Below are 15,523 nucleotides of genomic sequence, written 5' to 3' on the forward strand. Positions count from 1 at the left end.
CAATACGAACTATTCGCATGCCAGAAACGGCCCGGAATTGATCTTTCTTCCCAGCAATGGACGAGCTGGGCTTGCGCTCTCCGGGTCCTCTCCGTCCCCTCCAGCCCCTCCTCGCCTCGGTTGCGGAGAACGCGTCAAATTTGGCCGCGGGCGAGAAACACCAGCAGCATCCCTCAGAAGAGCACCCACAACATCTTGACGTCGATATCGAAGCTCGATCACTGCAACCTTTACAGACCGCAGTCGCGGAGTTTGACCATTATGATCTCCACCAGCACCATCACACGCCGGAGGTGCGGCCGCTCCGGCAGGAGGACCCGTACGGCGCTTTGATAGTAAGTGCGGGTTACATGCGATTTTCAACGAGATACTTTTCTCGAGATCGCTAACGAGAAGTGTGAATCTGTCCCAGGATCAGACGCCATCCCTACACGTGCAGCACTCTCAGGATCAAAACGAGTCCATCTTCTCCTCTAAGGAACACGGATATCTACGAGATGTAGCGTCGATACTAGACCCGCCGGACCTAGAAGCTTGGAGGGAACGCCTTTTCCACGTCGACGAGACCATCGTTATGAGCGAAGCGCAGTACGGCTCCATATACCCCTTCTGTCAACCAGAATAAGCCCTTAACTAGAAGGGTTGACCCTTTTTAGTGGAGCGGCAAATTCCAACACCTTCCCATTCCACCACGCTACAATATCCACTCCGTCTATCCACATGAACTGGAGCTGATGGGCCTAATACCGAACCCAGGTTTCGAACTTACTTCCCCCACATTGACAATATCTACTCCCACCGCTCCACCCAGCGCTATAAACGCAAGCCCCTCGTCTCGCACTATTGGGACTGCCGTCTGAAAGGTCGACCCCCGGGCACTCCGAAATCCGACGACCCGAACAAGAAGAAGCGCAAGCGCACAGCGCGAGAGCGAGACCTCTGCGACGTCAAGATCAAAATCACAGAGTACTTCCCCGGATACGCGGCCGGTGCGGTCCCCGGTGCCGAAGCAGACCATCTTCCCATCTCGTTTTCGCCTGGCGCGAATGGAAATGGTGTGGATACGCCGCTCTCCTCAGCCGATTCGCTCCCCGGCGTGAATACCCTGCTTCAGTTCCCTGCGTCTGCGGCTGGTGACCCCGTCTCTATGGGTGACTCGAGAGAGAATCAGCACTTCGGCGTGTTAACGCCGAATCCGCCGCTCCCGGATGGCCATCCTGGCGCCAATGGGCAGCGGTTCTTCACGATCCAGCGTGTCAATGGGAACGGCGCGAACGGGAAGAGTGATGGGGTGAGTGGTGGGCATCGACACACGCTGGAGGAAAGCGATCGGGTCAAGAAGAACAGTGTGCAGCGGTTTACCTTGAAAGAGGCGAGGGAGAGGAAGAAATCTTTATCTGTGAGTTGAGTTCCCAGCCAGCCTTACAGGCTAGTCGCTTGAGTAAATTTCTCTTTTAACCACGCTAGACCGGGTTACGTCACGCCCTGGTCAAGCACTTTGTTCCCCGCTTTTCTCCAGCTTCATGTTGTTTCGTCTCCTTCACATCCTCAAATCCTGCCGGAATCACCAGTTGTCCGATCCTTCATTTATTCGGCTCTATCTCATATATTCTAATAGTGCGTACAAGAACAGGACAATGTCGACTAACACGTCCGCCCCAAAAAAATACCATACCAAAGCCACCGGCTCAGCGGCCGAAACAGTAGCGAATCACACCAAAGAAACAGATCTCAAACTGTACGGGAGTTGCTTTTGGTAGGTTCGCAATTATGTATTTTCTCAGTAATCTCTTGTACTGATGCACAGTAGCCCTTTTGTCCAGCGAGTCTGGATAGCTTTGGAACTGAAAGGGATTCCATATCAGTATATCGAAGTCGACCCATACCAAAAACCTCAATCACTGCTGGAAGTGAACCCAAGAGGGTTGGTTCCAGCATTGCGACATGGCAACTGGGCTTCATATGAGAGCTCCGTGTTGCTGGAATATGTAAGGGTATCTCTGCCCGGTTTCTCGGCGTAAAGCTGACGTGACGGACAGCTCGAGGATTTAAACATCGATCCTCCTCTCCTCCCACCTGGCGATGCAAAGATGCGAGCGCATTGTCGGCTGTGGACTGACTTTGTAAGTTTGTCCCGACCATTGCGCACAGAGGACCACGGTTTTCTAACGGATATAGATCAACCGCAATGTCGTGCCCAGCTTCTACCGGGTCCTCCAGGAGCAGAATCAGCAGAAGCAAATCGCAAATGCGCAGGAACTCCGCGATCACCTCAACACGCTGATTGGAGCCGCGGATCCCGAAGGGCCATTCTTCCTCGGTCCGAATATCTCGTTTGTGGATATCCAGGCTGCCCCATGGGTAGTCCGGCTGAGTCGCGTCTTGAAGCCGTACCGTGGCTGGCCAGACCCCGAGCCTGGAAGTCGATGGGCCACCTGGGTGGACGCGATTGAAGGCAACGAGGAAGTCAAGAGAACAACCAGCACGGATGATCTGTATCTCGATAGCTACGAGCGATATGCGGGTAGGTGATCTTCGTGACGCCGTATGACCAAGCTAACAATCACCCAGAGAACCGTCCCAATACTTCTCAGCTTGCAAACGCAATTAACTCCGGAAGGAGTCTCCCCTGAATGATGAATCCTTCCTCAGAGCCAGTTTTCTTGTTAGCAACTGCACTTAGATGAAGCTGCAAAGAATCTCACCACCAATCTCACCAAGCAACCGGGGGCGCGGGTTGAGATTGCAATCAAAGCGCACCATAAATCAGTCTTGCGCGTAGTTTAATTTGATTTCCCTCCTCGAAAGGCGCCGAATCCACCCCTCCCACTACTATCTGGACCTCGGGGGTTGCGTATTGGTTGGCGTGGAGGCTGCGTCTGGTCGTTCTGGCTCCTTTCATCTCCTCGGGCAGAAGACGAATTGGGTCTCGAAGGAGAATCCGGGTCGTAGAGTTGCTTCGACTTGCCTGACATGGTAGATTGTTCTCTTCTCTCTCGGTTGCTGTTGTCTTTCCCATTACCGCGACTCCTGCCTTTCCCACGTCCCTCATGCCGTGGAGGTGTTGCGCTGCGTGGGGAAGACGCCCCAGACGTTGGGGCAGACGGCGTGCCAAACAATCTTTCGCGCACTTCTTCATACTTGCGCTGTTTCTCCTCCAGATTTCGCAATGCCAAGGCCTGTCTTTCCTCTGGTGTTGGTTCTGATGCTTTTCCTTCATCCGAGTCATCGTCCGCGTTCAAATCCAGTCGACCAAGTCCTATGGCGGCGCCACCAACATTCGATGCTGATTGTCGGGGAGCTATTTGCGGGTTTCGGCTGAGGAGAGTGACAGCTGGCTTGAAATCTTGTTTCAAGGGGACGTTCGAGGTAGCTTCGAGAAAATGGAATGTCTGCGGAGATTCACTAGAGACCGAGAAATGTCAGATGGAATTGAAACAGTAGAACGTAGCGAAGGGATCAGACTTACGCTTCGGCCCATAATTGTCGGTTGAACTCTGCCTGCTGGGCTCTGCGTTGGGCTTTCGTGACTTTGGAGGAGACCTTTTTCTCCGGCGGGGTTGTGGTGGGTTCGGCCTCCAGCTTCTGAGGGGAAAGAAAGTCTCAGGTCAGATTTCGAAACAAAGGGAACGACATGGCATTTTTTGGACGAACATCCGCTTGCGATTCCCAGTCATCTTCCCAGGCGTCAGCGCCCATTGATTGTTTCGTGCTCATGGCGTCGCTGGGAAAAAAGATCGAGTTGGAGGGCAGAAAAATCGTTAGGCCCAGATGTATGAACGAGCGGCGGAGATGCAAAGAGCGGTGGAAGTCGGGACAGTTGAGCCAGTATATAAACCCAAGGAAATAGAACTACAGCGCTCAAATAAACGTGTACGGCTGGCTTGCCCTAATCTCTAGGTTCTGTGAAGAGAAAATGGGGTGGGGAAAAGAGGAGGTCAAAAACACCTCCAGCGGCCGAATTTGGCGGAGAAAGTCTGCGGATTTGCTGAGTCAAGAGATTCATCGCCGTTCCTTTCCAGGTCCCCATCTCCCTCCAACAGCTCCATCCTCGCATGAACACGACCGATTCTCTATCCCAACTGGTTTCTTTCCCAAACTACAGACTTAGCTTCCATTCGTCATGGCTACAGGTTCGTACGCACACCAACTACTTCCATATCCCCGACCCACCCCCTTCCATTCTGCCCACCCCGCATTCTCCCCTCAGCGAACAGATTCATATTAATGGCTTCATGGCTGTATTCAATAATTAACTCACTATGGTACAGATGCCGACGGCGACTCCCAAATGGCTTCTTCGCCCGAATCCAGCCGTTCCCTCTCCGATGCCGAAGAACCGAAGCCCGGCTCCCAGACTCCAACTCGTCCCTCCCAAACAACATTCTCACAATTCGCAGGCGCCTCGGAGCTCTCCCCGCCGGGCTCGCAGACTCAGAACCCCGCCAACATTCTCGATTTGGGAAAGGGTGCTACCAGCACCGAAGACGAGTCGACAGAGCAACCGGGGGCATCGTGGATGAGTAAACGGGCGCAGGAAGAGTATCAGCGGGCAATGGAATACGTGATTGATCAGGATTTTAGTCTCGGTGAGTTGACTTGTTATGCAGCTTTCGTCTTTGAGCATTTCCATGCATCTGCATTTCCTCTGCTCGAGGAGCTAAGTCTCTAATTCTTGGCTATGGTTGCTAATATCGTCATTTGCAGATGAATTCGGAGATCCCTTTGATGAGAGCGATATGAAAGAGAAGTTGTTATAGATCGACATTCTGGTGCGGCGTTTGGTGTTTACGCTCCGCCTTCGCTTCTTCATCTAGACGGGGATGCAGGGTTGGGGCTGTTGATATGGATGAATTACGAGATACGATCATCAAAACGACACTTATAGTTAGGAGACTGAATTGAAGCATGATATGGTTATACTGTGATTGTCATCAAAATTTTCCTTTGTTCCCCCACCATACGGAAGATGGAGCCATGTCCTTTGATGTTGTCTGACGATGGGTGCCGCCGGGGAGCACCACGGGCAGCATCAGAAGCATGATGAAATACTCTTCCCCGGATTTTCTCGAACAAATCATCAATCAGATTCCAGTCAGATTCAATCAGCAACAAATGATCTTCATCCATGATTCGAGACGACCGAAGCGCCAGAGAGAAGGCTTCCGCAGACTAGTGTTGGCACGGCAACCGTGCGCCCTGAACGCCAACCAGGCCGTCAAACAACACCAAAACTCGTCCGCTCTCTGCAACTCTTCCACACGCCGTGACTCCCCGCGACTCGGCAGTCTCGCCGGCTTTCGCTGTATCTTGTTCTTTATCATTTAGTAGTCTGTATCGTCTTATCAGAAGTCTATCCCTTCCCGTGAGCCCTACCGCATTCCAACGCTCTCTCGCCGTCACGCGACAAGCATTCCGCGCGTCGACAAGATGGATCCGAGTGCTTCCCTTCCCCGACGAGTCCAGGAACGGTGAGTGCGATTATTCTCTTTTGCCTCTGGGAGCATTCTTGCGATGACGAGCAACCCATGGTGGATACCGTCAGTGTCAGGAGCACAAGCGAACAGAACCCCCTTTTCCTGCCTTTCCACCCGATCCGCTCGCAAAACGCGACGGTCACAAAATGCAAACTACGCCAGAGTTTGAAGCCAAGGCATCTACATTGGGAAATCGCTAATAAGGCAAGCACGACTTTAGTCACCTCGATGAAATCCAGATCCATTTTACCCCGGTTAAAACTTCCAACGCCCCTCGCTCATGGGACCGCAAGCCGTCGACTTCATTCCTGGCGCGCTCCAAGCCGCGTAAAGTGTGGAAACGGTTTCGTTCTTCATTCAACAGCATGAAGGCGCTGCAGAAGTTGATAACGCCGTGCGCGAGTGGGCTCAGGGAGAGCGAATTTGTGCTCGAGATCAACACGCGACGAAACACGGATGATCTTCGCGGCGTCAAGAGACAATGTCTTTCGGTTCAACGTTCCCCTGGAGATGAGAGTGTCGAGACGTCCGCCGTACGAGGCAGGTCATTTCTCGAAACGAAATGGGAGTCGGAAGTCTCGCGGAAGCGACGTACGTACCTACTAAGAAATTGGCGTGTCTACCGCGGATAGCGACAGTGTTGGCTTACTACCCTATTAGGCAAGCTGCCGACAACGCCAGCAACCAGCTCGCATGAGCAGATGCTGGATGATGACCTCCAGGTTGAAGAACACGACGAGGAGATGGGCGAGGTCGGGGCCGTTCCGAGTGGGACCACGTCAACAGACGAGAGTGCTTTGCAGGACCCTGCGAAAACCGGCGAATCCCCGGTGCATACCCCGGAGCGGTCTCTGACACTGGGTTTCGGGGCAGCCTATCCCGACACGCTACCTGGTGACCCTGGTCGCCTCCCAAACGAACTAGATGGGGTAACCGCAAACATAAAACCACCCGATGATGCCCACCAGGAAGTCCCTACAGCTACAACTGCGTATACCTTTGACGGCACAGAAGTGACCGACAATTCGCCTAATGTAGCCATAACCCCAACAGACCCAGCTCAGGATACCGCAATGACGGCCCCGGTGCAGCTAACAGTCGAGCAAGAATCGAATTTGGTTCGATCGGCTCTACGCAGTTCTCTCGGCGGAGAAGATACCGAGCTGCTGAATAACTTCCTGTCCAAGGCCAAAGCCAAACGCGAAGCCAAAGCGGCCGCGGAGGCCGAAGCAGCCACAGCAATGATCGCTCAGGACTTGGAGGAGAAGGAGCAACCTGTGGAATATCCACAAGTCGTTGTCGAAATACCGACGCCGGAGCGCCGGGTGTTGGAGGATCTGGACACCAACTCGCCATCCCCTCAAAAGTCGCCATCTAAATCTTCCGAAAAGGGAGAGAATGCAGACGAAAACAGCTCTTCAAGTCCCGTCGCTCGTCGAAGCGCGCGAACAAAGTCCCTTCAGCGTGCAGCCGCGCCAACCTCTTTCAGAACGACGCTCTCCCTGCGTCGACCCAGGGGAACCGAATTCGTCTTCCTTCAGCGAACAGAAGCACAAGAGCTCGCTCTGTTGACTCGACGCAACACTCGCCAGAACAAAGGAGACTCCCTTCTACCAAAATTCACACTTCAGAGTTTATCTCGGCACACGCCAGAAGCAAGTCCGACACCCGACGACAACGGTCTCAAGAAGAGCAATAAACCAAGAAAGAACGTCTCCTGGAACGAAGAACGCCTCGTTGAATTCGAAGGCGACGAGAGCGACAACGAAACCGCCAGCAACCAGGATAGCGAGGCCACAACAGCACGAAGCCCCCAGAAAACAAGGGCGGCCAGTAACCGCAGTTCTCAATCTCAGGCGTCGCTCAAGACTGGTGGTGGAAAGGCTGCAGCTGCAGCGACTACTGCATCTCCTCTTGCACCGACCCGGGGGCGGCGTGTGCGGCGGTTGGGACCACCAAAGCCGCTAGAGTCAGACCCCAGCAACACAGCGTCTTCGCCGTTGGCACCCACAACAGCAAGTCCAATCGCGAGGCGTAAGAAACTAACGCCAAAGGCTCCCAAACCCACACCGTCAAAGATACCCTCTGCCGCTCATAATAATGAGCGGCCCTCGCTGCTGAGTAGTGGACGCTCAGTGAAGACTAACCTGCTCAAGGTCAATGCAGGTTCAACGCCGATGCCGAGACGAATTCGGCGGGCTTAACTTCACTGTATTACCTTCTCGTGCCATCCCCCTGGGCTGGGACCTTTTTGAATTGATGACCGTTTCAATGAGATGCCAGTTGTAGCAGTTTCGTTCAAATTCTTATTCGTGCACTAAACATTAAGAACTCCGTATTTCATGATCATCACCCACCCCGAACTGATCCCCCTCAGTGAACATTTGGGTTGCGAGTCCGTAAGGCCAGAGGATTGCTCTCGGGTGTATCCTCCTGTTGCTTCCCTTGCCGATGAATCAACGGGGGCCAGTTTTACCCACCCGAGAAACCGCACCCGCCGTCCCAGCCGTCCCCATTAGCCCCTCCTCCTCTCCTTCGTCATCTTCCTCCTCTTCCGCCTCCTCCGGCATACCAGTCTCACTTGCGTCGCCCACAGCGATTGGCGGAGCTAACCCCATCGGATCATCCGGGTCGAGCTCTTCGTCGGTGACGTCCGCCGCACCCGCAAGGGCCACGAGCCTGTTCAGCAACCATTGCATTTGTAATAGGTCAACCGAAGGGAGAGGCAACTTCTCCGGATCCTCGGTTGTAAAAGTCAAGATGTCACCCGAGCAGATACAGCGCTTGGTGCGGCAGTCGAAAAGGCGTGTCTGGCGCGTAGTTCCGTCAAGTTCAGTCGGATTAGCTGGCCGGATCCGGAGGTCTCTGGGCTCGTATGCCGAGTCCTGTAACCAGTGGAACTCCACGGTGAGTGTGGTCTGGTCAGCTGACAGCTCGATGGGCCGTAATGCAAATTTCGCCTTCCCCCAAAGGCCGTGGACAGTCGGCGCGAGGGATATGAGGTTGGGGAGTATTTCTGTTCGCTCCCTTCCCAAAACCGCGTCCTCCCAGGCCTGGACTTTTTCTGCTGGCCATAACACCGATAGACGAGCCCAAAACTCTGTATAGCCCTGGCTACCGACTTTCGTCCCGAGAGAAAAGGGGTATATGTGCGCCGTCTCGATCCAGTCACCACCCCGGGTCACAAGGCAGGTGTGTTTATCTCTCTTTTTACACTGTCTCTGTTAGCAATGTACCAGGGACTACATATGCGGCTTTCAACTCACGTCATCGGCGATTGCAGTTGAGCGGGCGTAATCTTTCGGCTCACGACGATTGACTCCCGGGGTTATGAGGGTGGAGGGCGTGGAAGGTCCGGCGGATGTGACGCGGGTTGGGATTTTTGATGGGCTTTTGGATCTTGACTTTGATGGTGGACTTCTGCCTCTGCGGGACAAGGGTACTGGAGATCCAATATCCTGAATTGCTCGCCCGACGCTTTCGGCAAGGCGTGAAACTTTTGAAGGAGTCGGCGGGTTCGGGGTAGCAGTCGTGGACTTGCGCTTCCTATTCTCGTCCTTGACGCGTTCACGGGTGGTCCCTAACAAGATAGTACCTGTTAGATAATTCGCTTCCCGATGGGCTTTTTATGAACTTACAAATCTTCAGTGCCCTCGTCCAATTTGGGCTTGCACAAAGATCGTACCTGCTAGATTCCGGCATCCCCAGGAAAAATTTCGTATAGATCTCGAGCTTATCGATATCCGCGAGCCAGAGGAAGGCCCAAAAGCCCGTCTCCACCAGCCTGCCGTCGAGGGCATCGTCAATCTGCCCTATCAGTTGAGCACGCAAAGCGTCGTCGACTTCATCATAGGCACCCATTTTCAACGCTGCTCTGATTGGGAAAAAAAAAAAAAAAAAAAAAAAAAAAATGAGAGAAAGCCGCGAAGCAAGTCAAGCGGTTGTTCAAGAAACGGAGAGAAGGTTATGAGGTCACGGTGACAAAACGGCAAAGGCAGAGTTGGCCTGCTGAATCAACTCCTCCGTCAACAAAAGGAAAGTGACTTTCTATACTGTTGGAGATTCAAACAAAACAGGGGGGCCAAGTGGAGACTGTGAACAAGGCTAAGGAAGGCTTGGTCCAGCGGATAATCAGATTGCGGAGTGGAAAGACCTGGGCGAGCCTTCTAGGCACCGAAGTAACCTAGAGATATCATAGTCAGCTTGCGTGAGGTATCAAGCGGGATGTGGCACCAGCAATGCAATGTAATGGCAACAAAAGTATTTGCTGTTCAATAGAAGCATTTGGGAAGAAGTACCTTGTCATCAACAGCCCTCAAAGTCTTCTCGGGAACTTTGACCTTGTGCGCACTAACTTCGAAGTCGCAAACTGGGGTCTGATCAACTTTGTATTTGTCGGAGTTGAACATCACCTTCTCGATGACGAACTTCTCGTCAACCCACTGCAGGGGCACCCTCTTCGTTGGAGGTTTACCAGTAAGTCGGAAGTCATAGCTACGCTTGATCTCAAACGAAAAGCCGTTCATCACATCACCAGCGGCGTGTATGAGAGCACCACGGTCCGGACTCCGGTGAGAGCGTATCCAATACGCCCAGTGGTCTTTAAATGGGGCACCGTTGTAGATCAGCAACTCGACAAGAAAAGCACCCGGAGGTCCTGATGGGGCAACCGCCGGAGGCCTGGAAGCCTGAGGGCGGGCCGCGGTCTGCCCGGGCCCTGGAGGGGTGGAGGTGGACGAACAGCGCCTGGCTTGGAGGAGGAGAAGAGACCCATAGTATGTGAATATACAAGAATGTTATAGCAAGAATGTATTCAAACCGAGAGAAAGTAAAATATACCGAATCCCGACCTGCGGATAGCGAACAATGAACAACGTGCAGATGCAAGGCAAAAGAAAATCAATTGATGGATATGCATTGGAGAAGGGAGGGCTTTTATATAGTCCCCTAGGGAGGCCCTGTCCGGTATGGGAGACCACGCTCGAGGCCATGAATTATGCTCCTATTATTATCCCCCAAGGTCCAGCAGTTAAGAAAACAAGTATTGGACGAGAAATGCTGTACCATACCCTTGGGATTCAATTGTCTTCCAATGTTGTTACAGCAGGCTGGCGCTTATGTTCTCCCATCCAGCGCTAGAAGTTTTGTTTGGTCTGGCTACGTACCCCACCTTCGCACCTCGCTGTCGCTCATCTGGCACCAACGTGTTTCTATCTCTGGGGCTCGCTGTTGTTTCAAGAACTCCCGTTTACTAGGAATCAATAGGCTCTTGGCTTACTTAAAGTCCGCCACTCTCGGAGACTGGGTCTTCCTGTAACCTCCGAGACCCCTACTTCACCCGTTTTAATCTCGACGATGACCGAGGTGGAGGTCGGCCTCCATGAGTCAAACCACAACACAAAGAGGATCATTTCCGACTCTAGCTTTTTCAGGGAGCATCGGGCGTCTACGCTCCCTACTCCTGCCGATGTGAGAGCCATCAATGAGGAGTCAGGCGCCTTCTACGGCACCGATTTCAGACGACCCCCGCCCGTCAAGTTCCCATCGTTGGGCCTGATCGTCAAATATGGAGGCGACGTAACCTTTACTGAGGCAGAGACCCAATATATGATATACAAGCAGTTGAAAGGCAAAGTATCGGTACCTGAAGTGTTTGGGTGGTCCGAAGACGGTGGCCAAGTGTTTATCTACATGTCTTTGGTAGTGGGCGACACACTGGAGCAAAGATGGAGTGCTATGAACGAGGAGGAGAGAGAAGCTGTTTGTAAAGAGCTCAACGGCATGGTCAAGGCCTGGAGATCGTTGAGACAGCCTGACGAAGTCCTTTACGTGGGTAAGTGATTTTGAACTCATTGCGGTAGCGAGGCAGGACTACGCTAAAGTGCCCCTTAGGCGGCCTAGATAATCAGCCACTAAATGACATCTTTCTTTACGATCATCGAGAATTGGCTGGCCCATTTTATGGTGCAGACGCCGTCCAGAGATTCCAGAATGGCTGCGATATTGAGATCAATGGGGAGGTGCCTGTGGTCTTCACTCATGCCGACCTCGTACCCCCCAATATCCTTTTATCGCCTGGGGCAAATCCGGTGGTAGCTGCCGTCATTGATTGGGGTCAGGCAGGATGGTACCCTGCTTACTGGGAGTATTGCAAGGCGCGCCGCGTCAGGCCGAGCCCGAAATATTTTGATGATGATCTGGATGAAGAATGGAATACAAAATATTTGCCAACTATTTTGGACCCGGTTGATGATGAGACAGTGTACCACCCTTGGCTGTGGTTTGTCCTGTCCAAGGGCATCTAGTTGTGCAAATAATCACCGACAACAGGACAGAGCCTCAGGGCAGGAATCTAGGCAGCAGAATCTGGTCAGAATTGGAGGGGAGCTAGATATGGCTGCAAAGGGTGCTATTTCTGGCACACTCTAGTCATGAATTGAGATAGACTTGAAACAAAGGAAGTGCTCACTGAGATGGCGCGTACTTCATGGCTACACAGTACTTGGTGCAGATTAGTATGGTTCAAAGCACATGAGGGAATGTCGGTGAGGGGATGCTAGAAGCAGTAGGTTGATATTAAGTTACAGTTGCAAATGGGGTAATGGTGATTCTTGGCCTCGATTTCACAGGTCCTCATATTCTAGATGTAATATGTCGAGTTTTGGAGTTGTGGCTGGCACTGAAGTTGGGTGGATGCTTTCAGGGCTTGCTTTGAGTGATACCAACTGCCCCCACCGAATCGCTCGGTCACTGAGTCCTTGCGTAGTCTCCCGAATTTATGTCGATTTATCAATAACATCCCAGAGTATTGCGGCACCCACTAAGGGCCGAATATCGCGATCAACAGCCTTGGCACTTCGCTCGTTATACATCAGCATATCATAAGATCCGCAGGCGTAGAGAGGCTAGATCAGATATGATGTCGAGATTTCTTGGTGCTCGCCCTTTCTCGGCGTAAAATATACTCAGGTAGGTTATTCGTCCTGCAATATTATATAGCCAAGAGGGGCACACGAATAATGTGACGATGCCATCACCCCGCAAAGGCCACAAAGGTGTCGTGGAATTCTTTCGCATCACTTAATCCGGCTGTGGCTGGAGCTAGCGCGTCATGCCACGGTCTCGTTGTCGCGGAAGAGTCGACGACCCGATCGTCCCCATGCATGTCACACAGGAAACCAAAAAATCAACCTTGGAAGGAGCTAAATTGCTCGGTTAACTCCGCCTCGTCCCTTTTTTATTTTCACATCACTGCCGTGCCGCGTTCCTCAGCCGAACGGATGAGCGTCTCCCCGAGGACATCCCCCCTGCACACCCGTCCTTCGCTCGGAAGACTTGACGGAGGGGGGAAGAACGGTGAATCCATGCAGGTAAAACAATGCACAATGATATCAGACTTTCCTGCCGCAATTGCGGGCCGCACGTTCTGCAGTGCAACCCACCTCTTCTCCAGAGCAGACGAGTCGCGGACTAGTACATATCGAATGGTTAGCGCAATCAACATACGTGAACCGAACCTGAGTCCAGCGGGACACCGCTCCCTCCTGTGCAACGACCCCGAGAGCACATCTGCATGAGTGTGCACTCTGCAGCCGCCAACACTGACTCTTGTGACGGTTCCAAGGCTCGGGTGGTGCGTGCAGATGGAGGATTACCGTGATTGACGTGGAGATTACATTTGCGCCAGGGCCAATGAGACCCAGCTAGTTCCAAACGGGCAGTTCCGTGAGGAAGGTTTGCCTGAGTTTGGTCAAGGGCGTGGTTGTGGCTTTGTGGCTGACAGGGGTGGGAGAGGTGTTTGTTCCTGATAATCTAATTCCCTGTCAAGGGCGGACAAGGGAGGGATGGAGAGCGGTTTGAGGTTCCAAGGGGGCTGCATCCTTGACTTCACCGATCGATTAAGGTATTGGAGATTGAAAGTAACAAGCTGTATCCATGGATACATTCTCTACATGACGGCTGATTCTTTCTGTTGCCATTAATCAACAAAATCGGAGATCGCGTCGCTCAACCTGCTGTATCCTCTCAGCACCCGATATCCCCCTCGCCGGCTTTTGTCCTCCAAAGAAAGAATTATCTCATTCTGCCCCCATCCACGCACAACTACTGGAGAGCACCTCTCCATCCGGACCCCACCCGACTGATACAACGAGGTACTTTTACAAAATCCACTCCCCTTGAGCTGAAACCCGTAGACAGGACTTGGACTTGCCTATATTTGCCCACCGGTGCATTGTGATTCCGTGTTTTTCCGAGCGAAAAACGTTCCATCTGGAGAAAGCGCCGGGAAGGGGAAGCGGAATGACGTCACGGGCAGGCGGTTGTTGCCCACAAGAATGGAGGACTGTCCTCCGTCGAAGGCTTCTCTGTATCCACTCTCCTCTGAACGGCGGGACATCTGTCGAGGGAACATCGAGGTTGTTTTGGGCGTCGAATTATTGGTTCCTGCTCTTGTCCTTCGTATTCATTTTACATCTAGTTACAAAAGAATTGTGCGTTACCCAGAGACATGACTCTATTTGTAATTTCGTTCTATCCCAAGATCCCAAGTTTTGTTCCTAGCTGGCCTGCACTCGGGCTCACATGTTCTCCTGCTCCATTAGTGGACAGTACTGCCGAGGACGGGGGAACGTGAGCTATGACCTGCATATTGAAGCGCTGCCAATTCGGACCACGATAGCTCTGCACAGAATTTTACGCGGACAGGTTCTTCGCGGTCTCCTCGGGCCACACATCGTAGCCAAAGGTGTCCTTCATGTTGACAAAGCGGAAGTGACGACCCTCAGCGACCTTGTTGACAGCCTCGTAGTCGGCATCGGACAGGTCGATGCTCTTAAAGTTGGACTCGATGCGCGCGGGGTTGGAGCTCTTGGGGAGCACAACGTATCCGCGGCGCAGTCCCCAGGCAATCAGCACCTGAGCCAGAGTGTTTCCGCCCTTATTCGCAATGTCGTTAAGGGTAGCGTTCTCACTGACGCGCTCGCCGGTGGTGGGGACCTGGTTCTGGGAGCCCAGGGGAGAGTAGGCCTCGGGCAGGATGTTGTTCTTGAAGCAGTACTGAAGGAGTTCCTCGTTGGGCAGGAAGGGGTGAATTTCGATCTGATTGACGTGAGGAACGACTTTGGCGAATTTGAGGAGCTTCTCGGTGCCTTCAATGGTCCAGTTGGAAACACCGATGGCGCGGGCCTTGCCGTCTGCGTAGATCTTCTCCATGGCCTCCCAGGTCGGCTGCGGATTCTCGGTCAGGTCTTTGAGGAGCACGTACTGCTAGACTTAGTTTTTTGCCCCCGGCTATATAACAACAAAGAGTTAGATACGTACCTTTCCGTCAGGACCAATCTTGGGCTTTTCTCGGCCGTCTTTCTCGGAGGCGATGGGCCAGTGGATGAGGAAGAGATCAACGTAGTCGACCTTGAGCTTCTCCAGGGAGTCCTCGATCGACCAGAGTACGTCCTCGTAGCGGTGGAGGTGGTTCCAGACCTTGGTGGTGATGAAGATGTCCTCGCGCTTGACGGAGGGGTTCTCCTTCAGGAAGTCGCGAATGCCATCGCCAACCTCATCTTCGTTGAGGTAGTACCAGGCGCAGTCCAAGTGTCGGTATCCGACTTCGAGAGCCTTCTTGACGGCCCTATACGTCTCACCCTTTGCACCCTCGCTGGCGAACGTACCGAACCCCACACCGGGGATGGTAACGCCATTGCTCAGCTTAAAGCTCTTTCCGGAGGACATATTGGACGAATATTGAGGCAATTGAGTTCGGAGACTCAGACGCGAAGGTGGAAGCGGAGAGAGGATGTTAAGAGAGCAAGAAGTGAGGTCGCAGTCAAGGTGCTCTCACGATGGACGAAGGGAGCTGGTGGGGTTGGGGGAACGGATGTGGGCAAGGAGGGGCTGTGGCTTTATCAAATGTGAATATCGCCCGAATGCGGTCAATTCACCTGAGATAGGAAAAATAACAGGGTAATTTAGCTATAATACAAGTAAAGACACGATCTACTTGAGAAGCCAAGTCTGGAGCACCTTTTATGATTAGTATATTTGTCACT

General features: G+C 52.8%; 8 protein-coding genes across 8 annotated transcripts; 4 read left to right on the top strand and 4 right to left on the bottom strand.

Annotated features, from left to right (window-relative positions):
* Nucleotides 1–56: 56 nt before the first annotated feature.
* On the top strand, nucleotides 57–2,633 carry BJX67DRAFT_372484 (glutathione S-transferase family protein; the record flags this gene model as incomplete). The annotated part of the gene is made up of 8 exons (XM_071031259.1): nucleotides 57–335; nucleotides 413–588; nucleotides 757–1,399; nucleotides 1,629–1,756; nucleotides 1,811–1,988; nucleotides 2,040–2,123; nucleotides 2,179–2,524; nucleotides 2,557–2,633. The coding sequence occupies 8 exons, from the start codon at nucleotides 57–59 to the stop codon at nucleotides 2,631–2,633; spliced, it is 1,911 nt and encodes a 636-aa protein (XP_070885499.1).
* BJX67DRAFT_129784 (uncharacterized protein) lies at nucleotides 2,463–3,965 on the bottom strand. Its single transcript, XM_071024530.1, has 3 exons — nucleotides 3,655–3,965; nucleotides 3,470–3,585; nucleotides 2,463–3,405 (listed from the first exon to the last, which is right to left on the bottom strand). Exons 1-3 carry the CDS (start codon nucleotides 3,715–3,717, stop codon nucleotides 2,784–2,786), a joined length of 801 nt encoding a protein of 266 aa, XP_070885500.1. The 5' UTR covers nucleotides 3,718–3,965; the 3' UTR covers nucleotides 2,463–2,783.
* Nucleotides 3,966–4,010: 45 nt separating this feature from the next.
* BJX67DRAFT_355024 (uncharacterized protein) lies at nucleotides 4,011–5,220 on the top strand. The gene is made up of 3 exons (XM_071029268.1): nucleotides 4,011–4,133; nucleotides 4,272–4,589; nucleotides 4,708–5,220. Exons 1-3 carry the CDS (start codon nucleotides 4,124–4,126, stop codon nucleotides 4,758–4,760), a joined length of 381 nt encoding a protein of 126 aa, XP_070885501.1. The 5' UTR covers nucleotides 4,011–4,123; the 3' UTR covers nucleotides 4,761–5,220.
* Nucleotides 5,221–5,280: 60 nt separating this feature from the next.
* BJX67DRAFT_129826 (uncharacterized protein) lies at nucleotides 5,281–7,805 on the top strand. The gene is made up of 3 exons (XM_071024531.1): nucleotides 5,281–5,471; nucleotides 5,698–6,068; nucleotides 6,138–7,805. Exons 1-3 carry the CDS (start codon nucleotides 5,431–5,433, stop codon nucleotides 7,679–7,681), a joined length of 1,956 nt encoding a protein of 651 aa, XP_070885502.1. The 5' UTR covers nucleotides 5,281–5,430; the 3' UTR covers nucleotides 7,682–7,805.
* A 128-nt stretch (nucleotides 7,806–7,933) lies between these two features.
* On the bottom strand, nucleotides 7,934–9,338 carry BJX67DRAFT_381759 (HNH endonuclease signature motif containing protein; the record flags this gene model as incomplete). The annotated part of the gene is made up of 3 exons (XM_071033072.1): nucleotides 7,934–8,692; nucleotides 8,744–9,057; nucleotides 9,116–9,338. 3 exons carry the CDS (start codon nucleotides 9,336–9,338, stop codon nucleotides 7,934–7,936), a joined length of 1,296 nt encoding a protein of 431 aa, XP_070885503.1.
* A 410-nt stretch (nucleotides 9,339–9,748) lies between these two features.
* BJX67DRAFT_381760 (uncharacterized protein) lies at nucleotides 9,749–10,251 on the bottom strand (the record flags this gene model as incomplete). The annotated part of the gene is made up of 2 exons (XM_071033073.1): nucleotides 9,749–10,165; nucleotides 10,219–10,251. The coding sequence occupies 2 exons, from the start codon at nucleotides 10,249–10,251 to the stop codon at nucleotides 9,749–9,751; spliced, it is 450 nt and encodes a 149-aa protein (XP_070885504.1).
* Nucleotides 10,252–10,669: 418 nt separating this feature from the next.
* BJX67DRAFT_355038 (aminoglycoside phosphotransferase family protein) lies at nucleotides 10,670–12,123 on the top strand. The gene is made up of 2 exons (XM_071029269.1): nucleotides 10,670–11,310; nucleotides 11,370–12,123. The coding sequence occupies exons 1-2, from the start codon at nucleotides 10,833–10,835 to the stop codon at nucleotides 11,780–11,782; spliced, it is 891 nt and encodes a 296-aa protein (XP_070885505.1). The 5' UTR covers nucleotides 10,670–10,832; the 3' UTR covers nucleotides 11,783–12,123.
* Nucleotides 12,124–14,171: 2,048 nt separating this feature from the next.
* On the bottom strand, nucleotides 14,172–15,206 carry gldB (putative glycerol dehydrogenase (GldB); the record flags this gene model as incomplete). Its single annotated transcript, XM_071033074.1, has 2 exons — nucleotides 14,172–14,741; nucleotides 14,799–15,206. The coding sequence occupies 2 exons, from the start codon at nucleotides 15,204–15,206 to the stop codon at nucleotides 14,172–14,174; spliced, it is 978 nt and encodes a 325-aa protein (XP_070885506.1).
* Nucleotides 15,207–15,523: the final 317 nt, after the last annotated feature.

The sequence above is a fragment of the Aspergillus lucknowensis genome (assembly GCF_044049455.1).
Source record: "Aspergillus lucknowensis strain CBS 449.75 chromosome Unknown BJX67scaffold_24, whole genome shotgun sequence".
NCBI lineage: Eukaryota > Fungi > Ascomycota > Eurotiomycetes > Eurotiales > Aspergillaceae > Aspergillus > Aspergillus lucknowensis.

Coding starts and splice junctions, on each gene's coding strand:
- BJX67DRAFT_355038 (XM_071029269.1), top strand. CDS start 10,833: ATGACCGAGGTGGAGGTCGGCCTCCATGAGTCAAACCACAACACAAAG. Junction 11,311..11,369: donor TGACGAAGTCCTTTACGTGG/GTAAGTGATTTT, acceptor AGTGCCCCTTAG/GCGGCCTAGATAATCAGCCA.
- BJX67DRAFT_129784 (XM_071024530.1), bottom strand. CDS start 3,717: ATGAGCACGAAACAATCAATGGGCGCTGACGCCTGGGAAGATGACTGG. Junction 3,586..3,654: donor ACTGGGAATCGCAAGCGGAT/GTTCGTCCAAAA, acceptor CTTTCCCCTCAG/AAGCTGGAGGCCGAACCCAC. Junction 3,406..3,469: donor CGACAATTATGGGCCGAAGC/GTAAGTCTGATC, acceptor CTCGGTCTCTAG/TGAATCTCCGCAGACATTCC.
- BJX67DRAFT_129826 (XM_071024531.1), top strand. CDS start 5,431: ATGGATCCGAGTGCTTCCCTTCCCCGACGAGTCCAGGAACG. Junction 5,472..5,697: donor CCCCGACGAGTCCAGGAACG/GTGAGTGCGATT, acceptor GCACGACTTTAG/TCACCTCGATGAAATCCAGA. Junction 6,069..6,137: donor GGAAGTCTCGCGGAAGCGAC/GTACGTACCTAC, acceptor CTACCCTATTAG/GCAAGCTGCCGACAACGCCA.
- BJX67DRAFT_355024 (XM_071029268.1), top strand. Junction 4,590..4,707: donor TGATCAGGATTTTAGTCTCG/GTGAGTTGACTT, acceptor CGTCATTTGCAG/ATGAATTCGGAGATCCCTTT.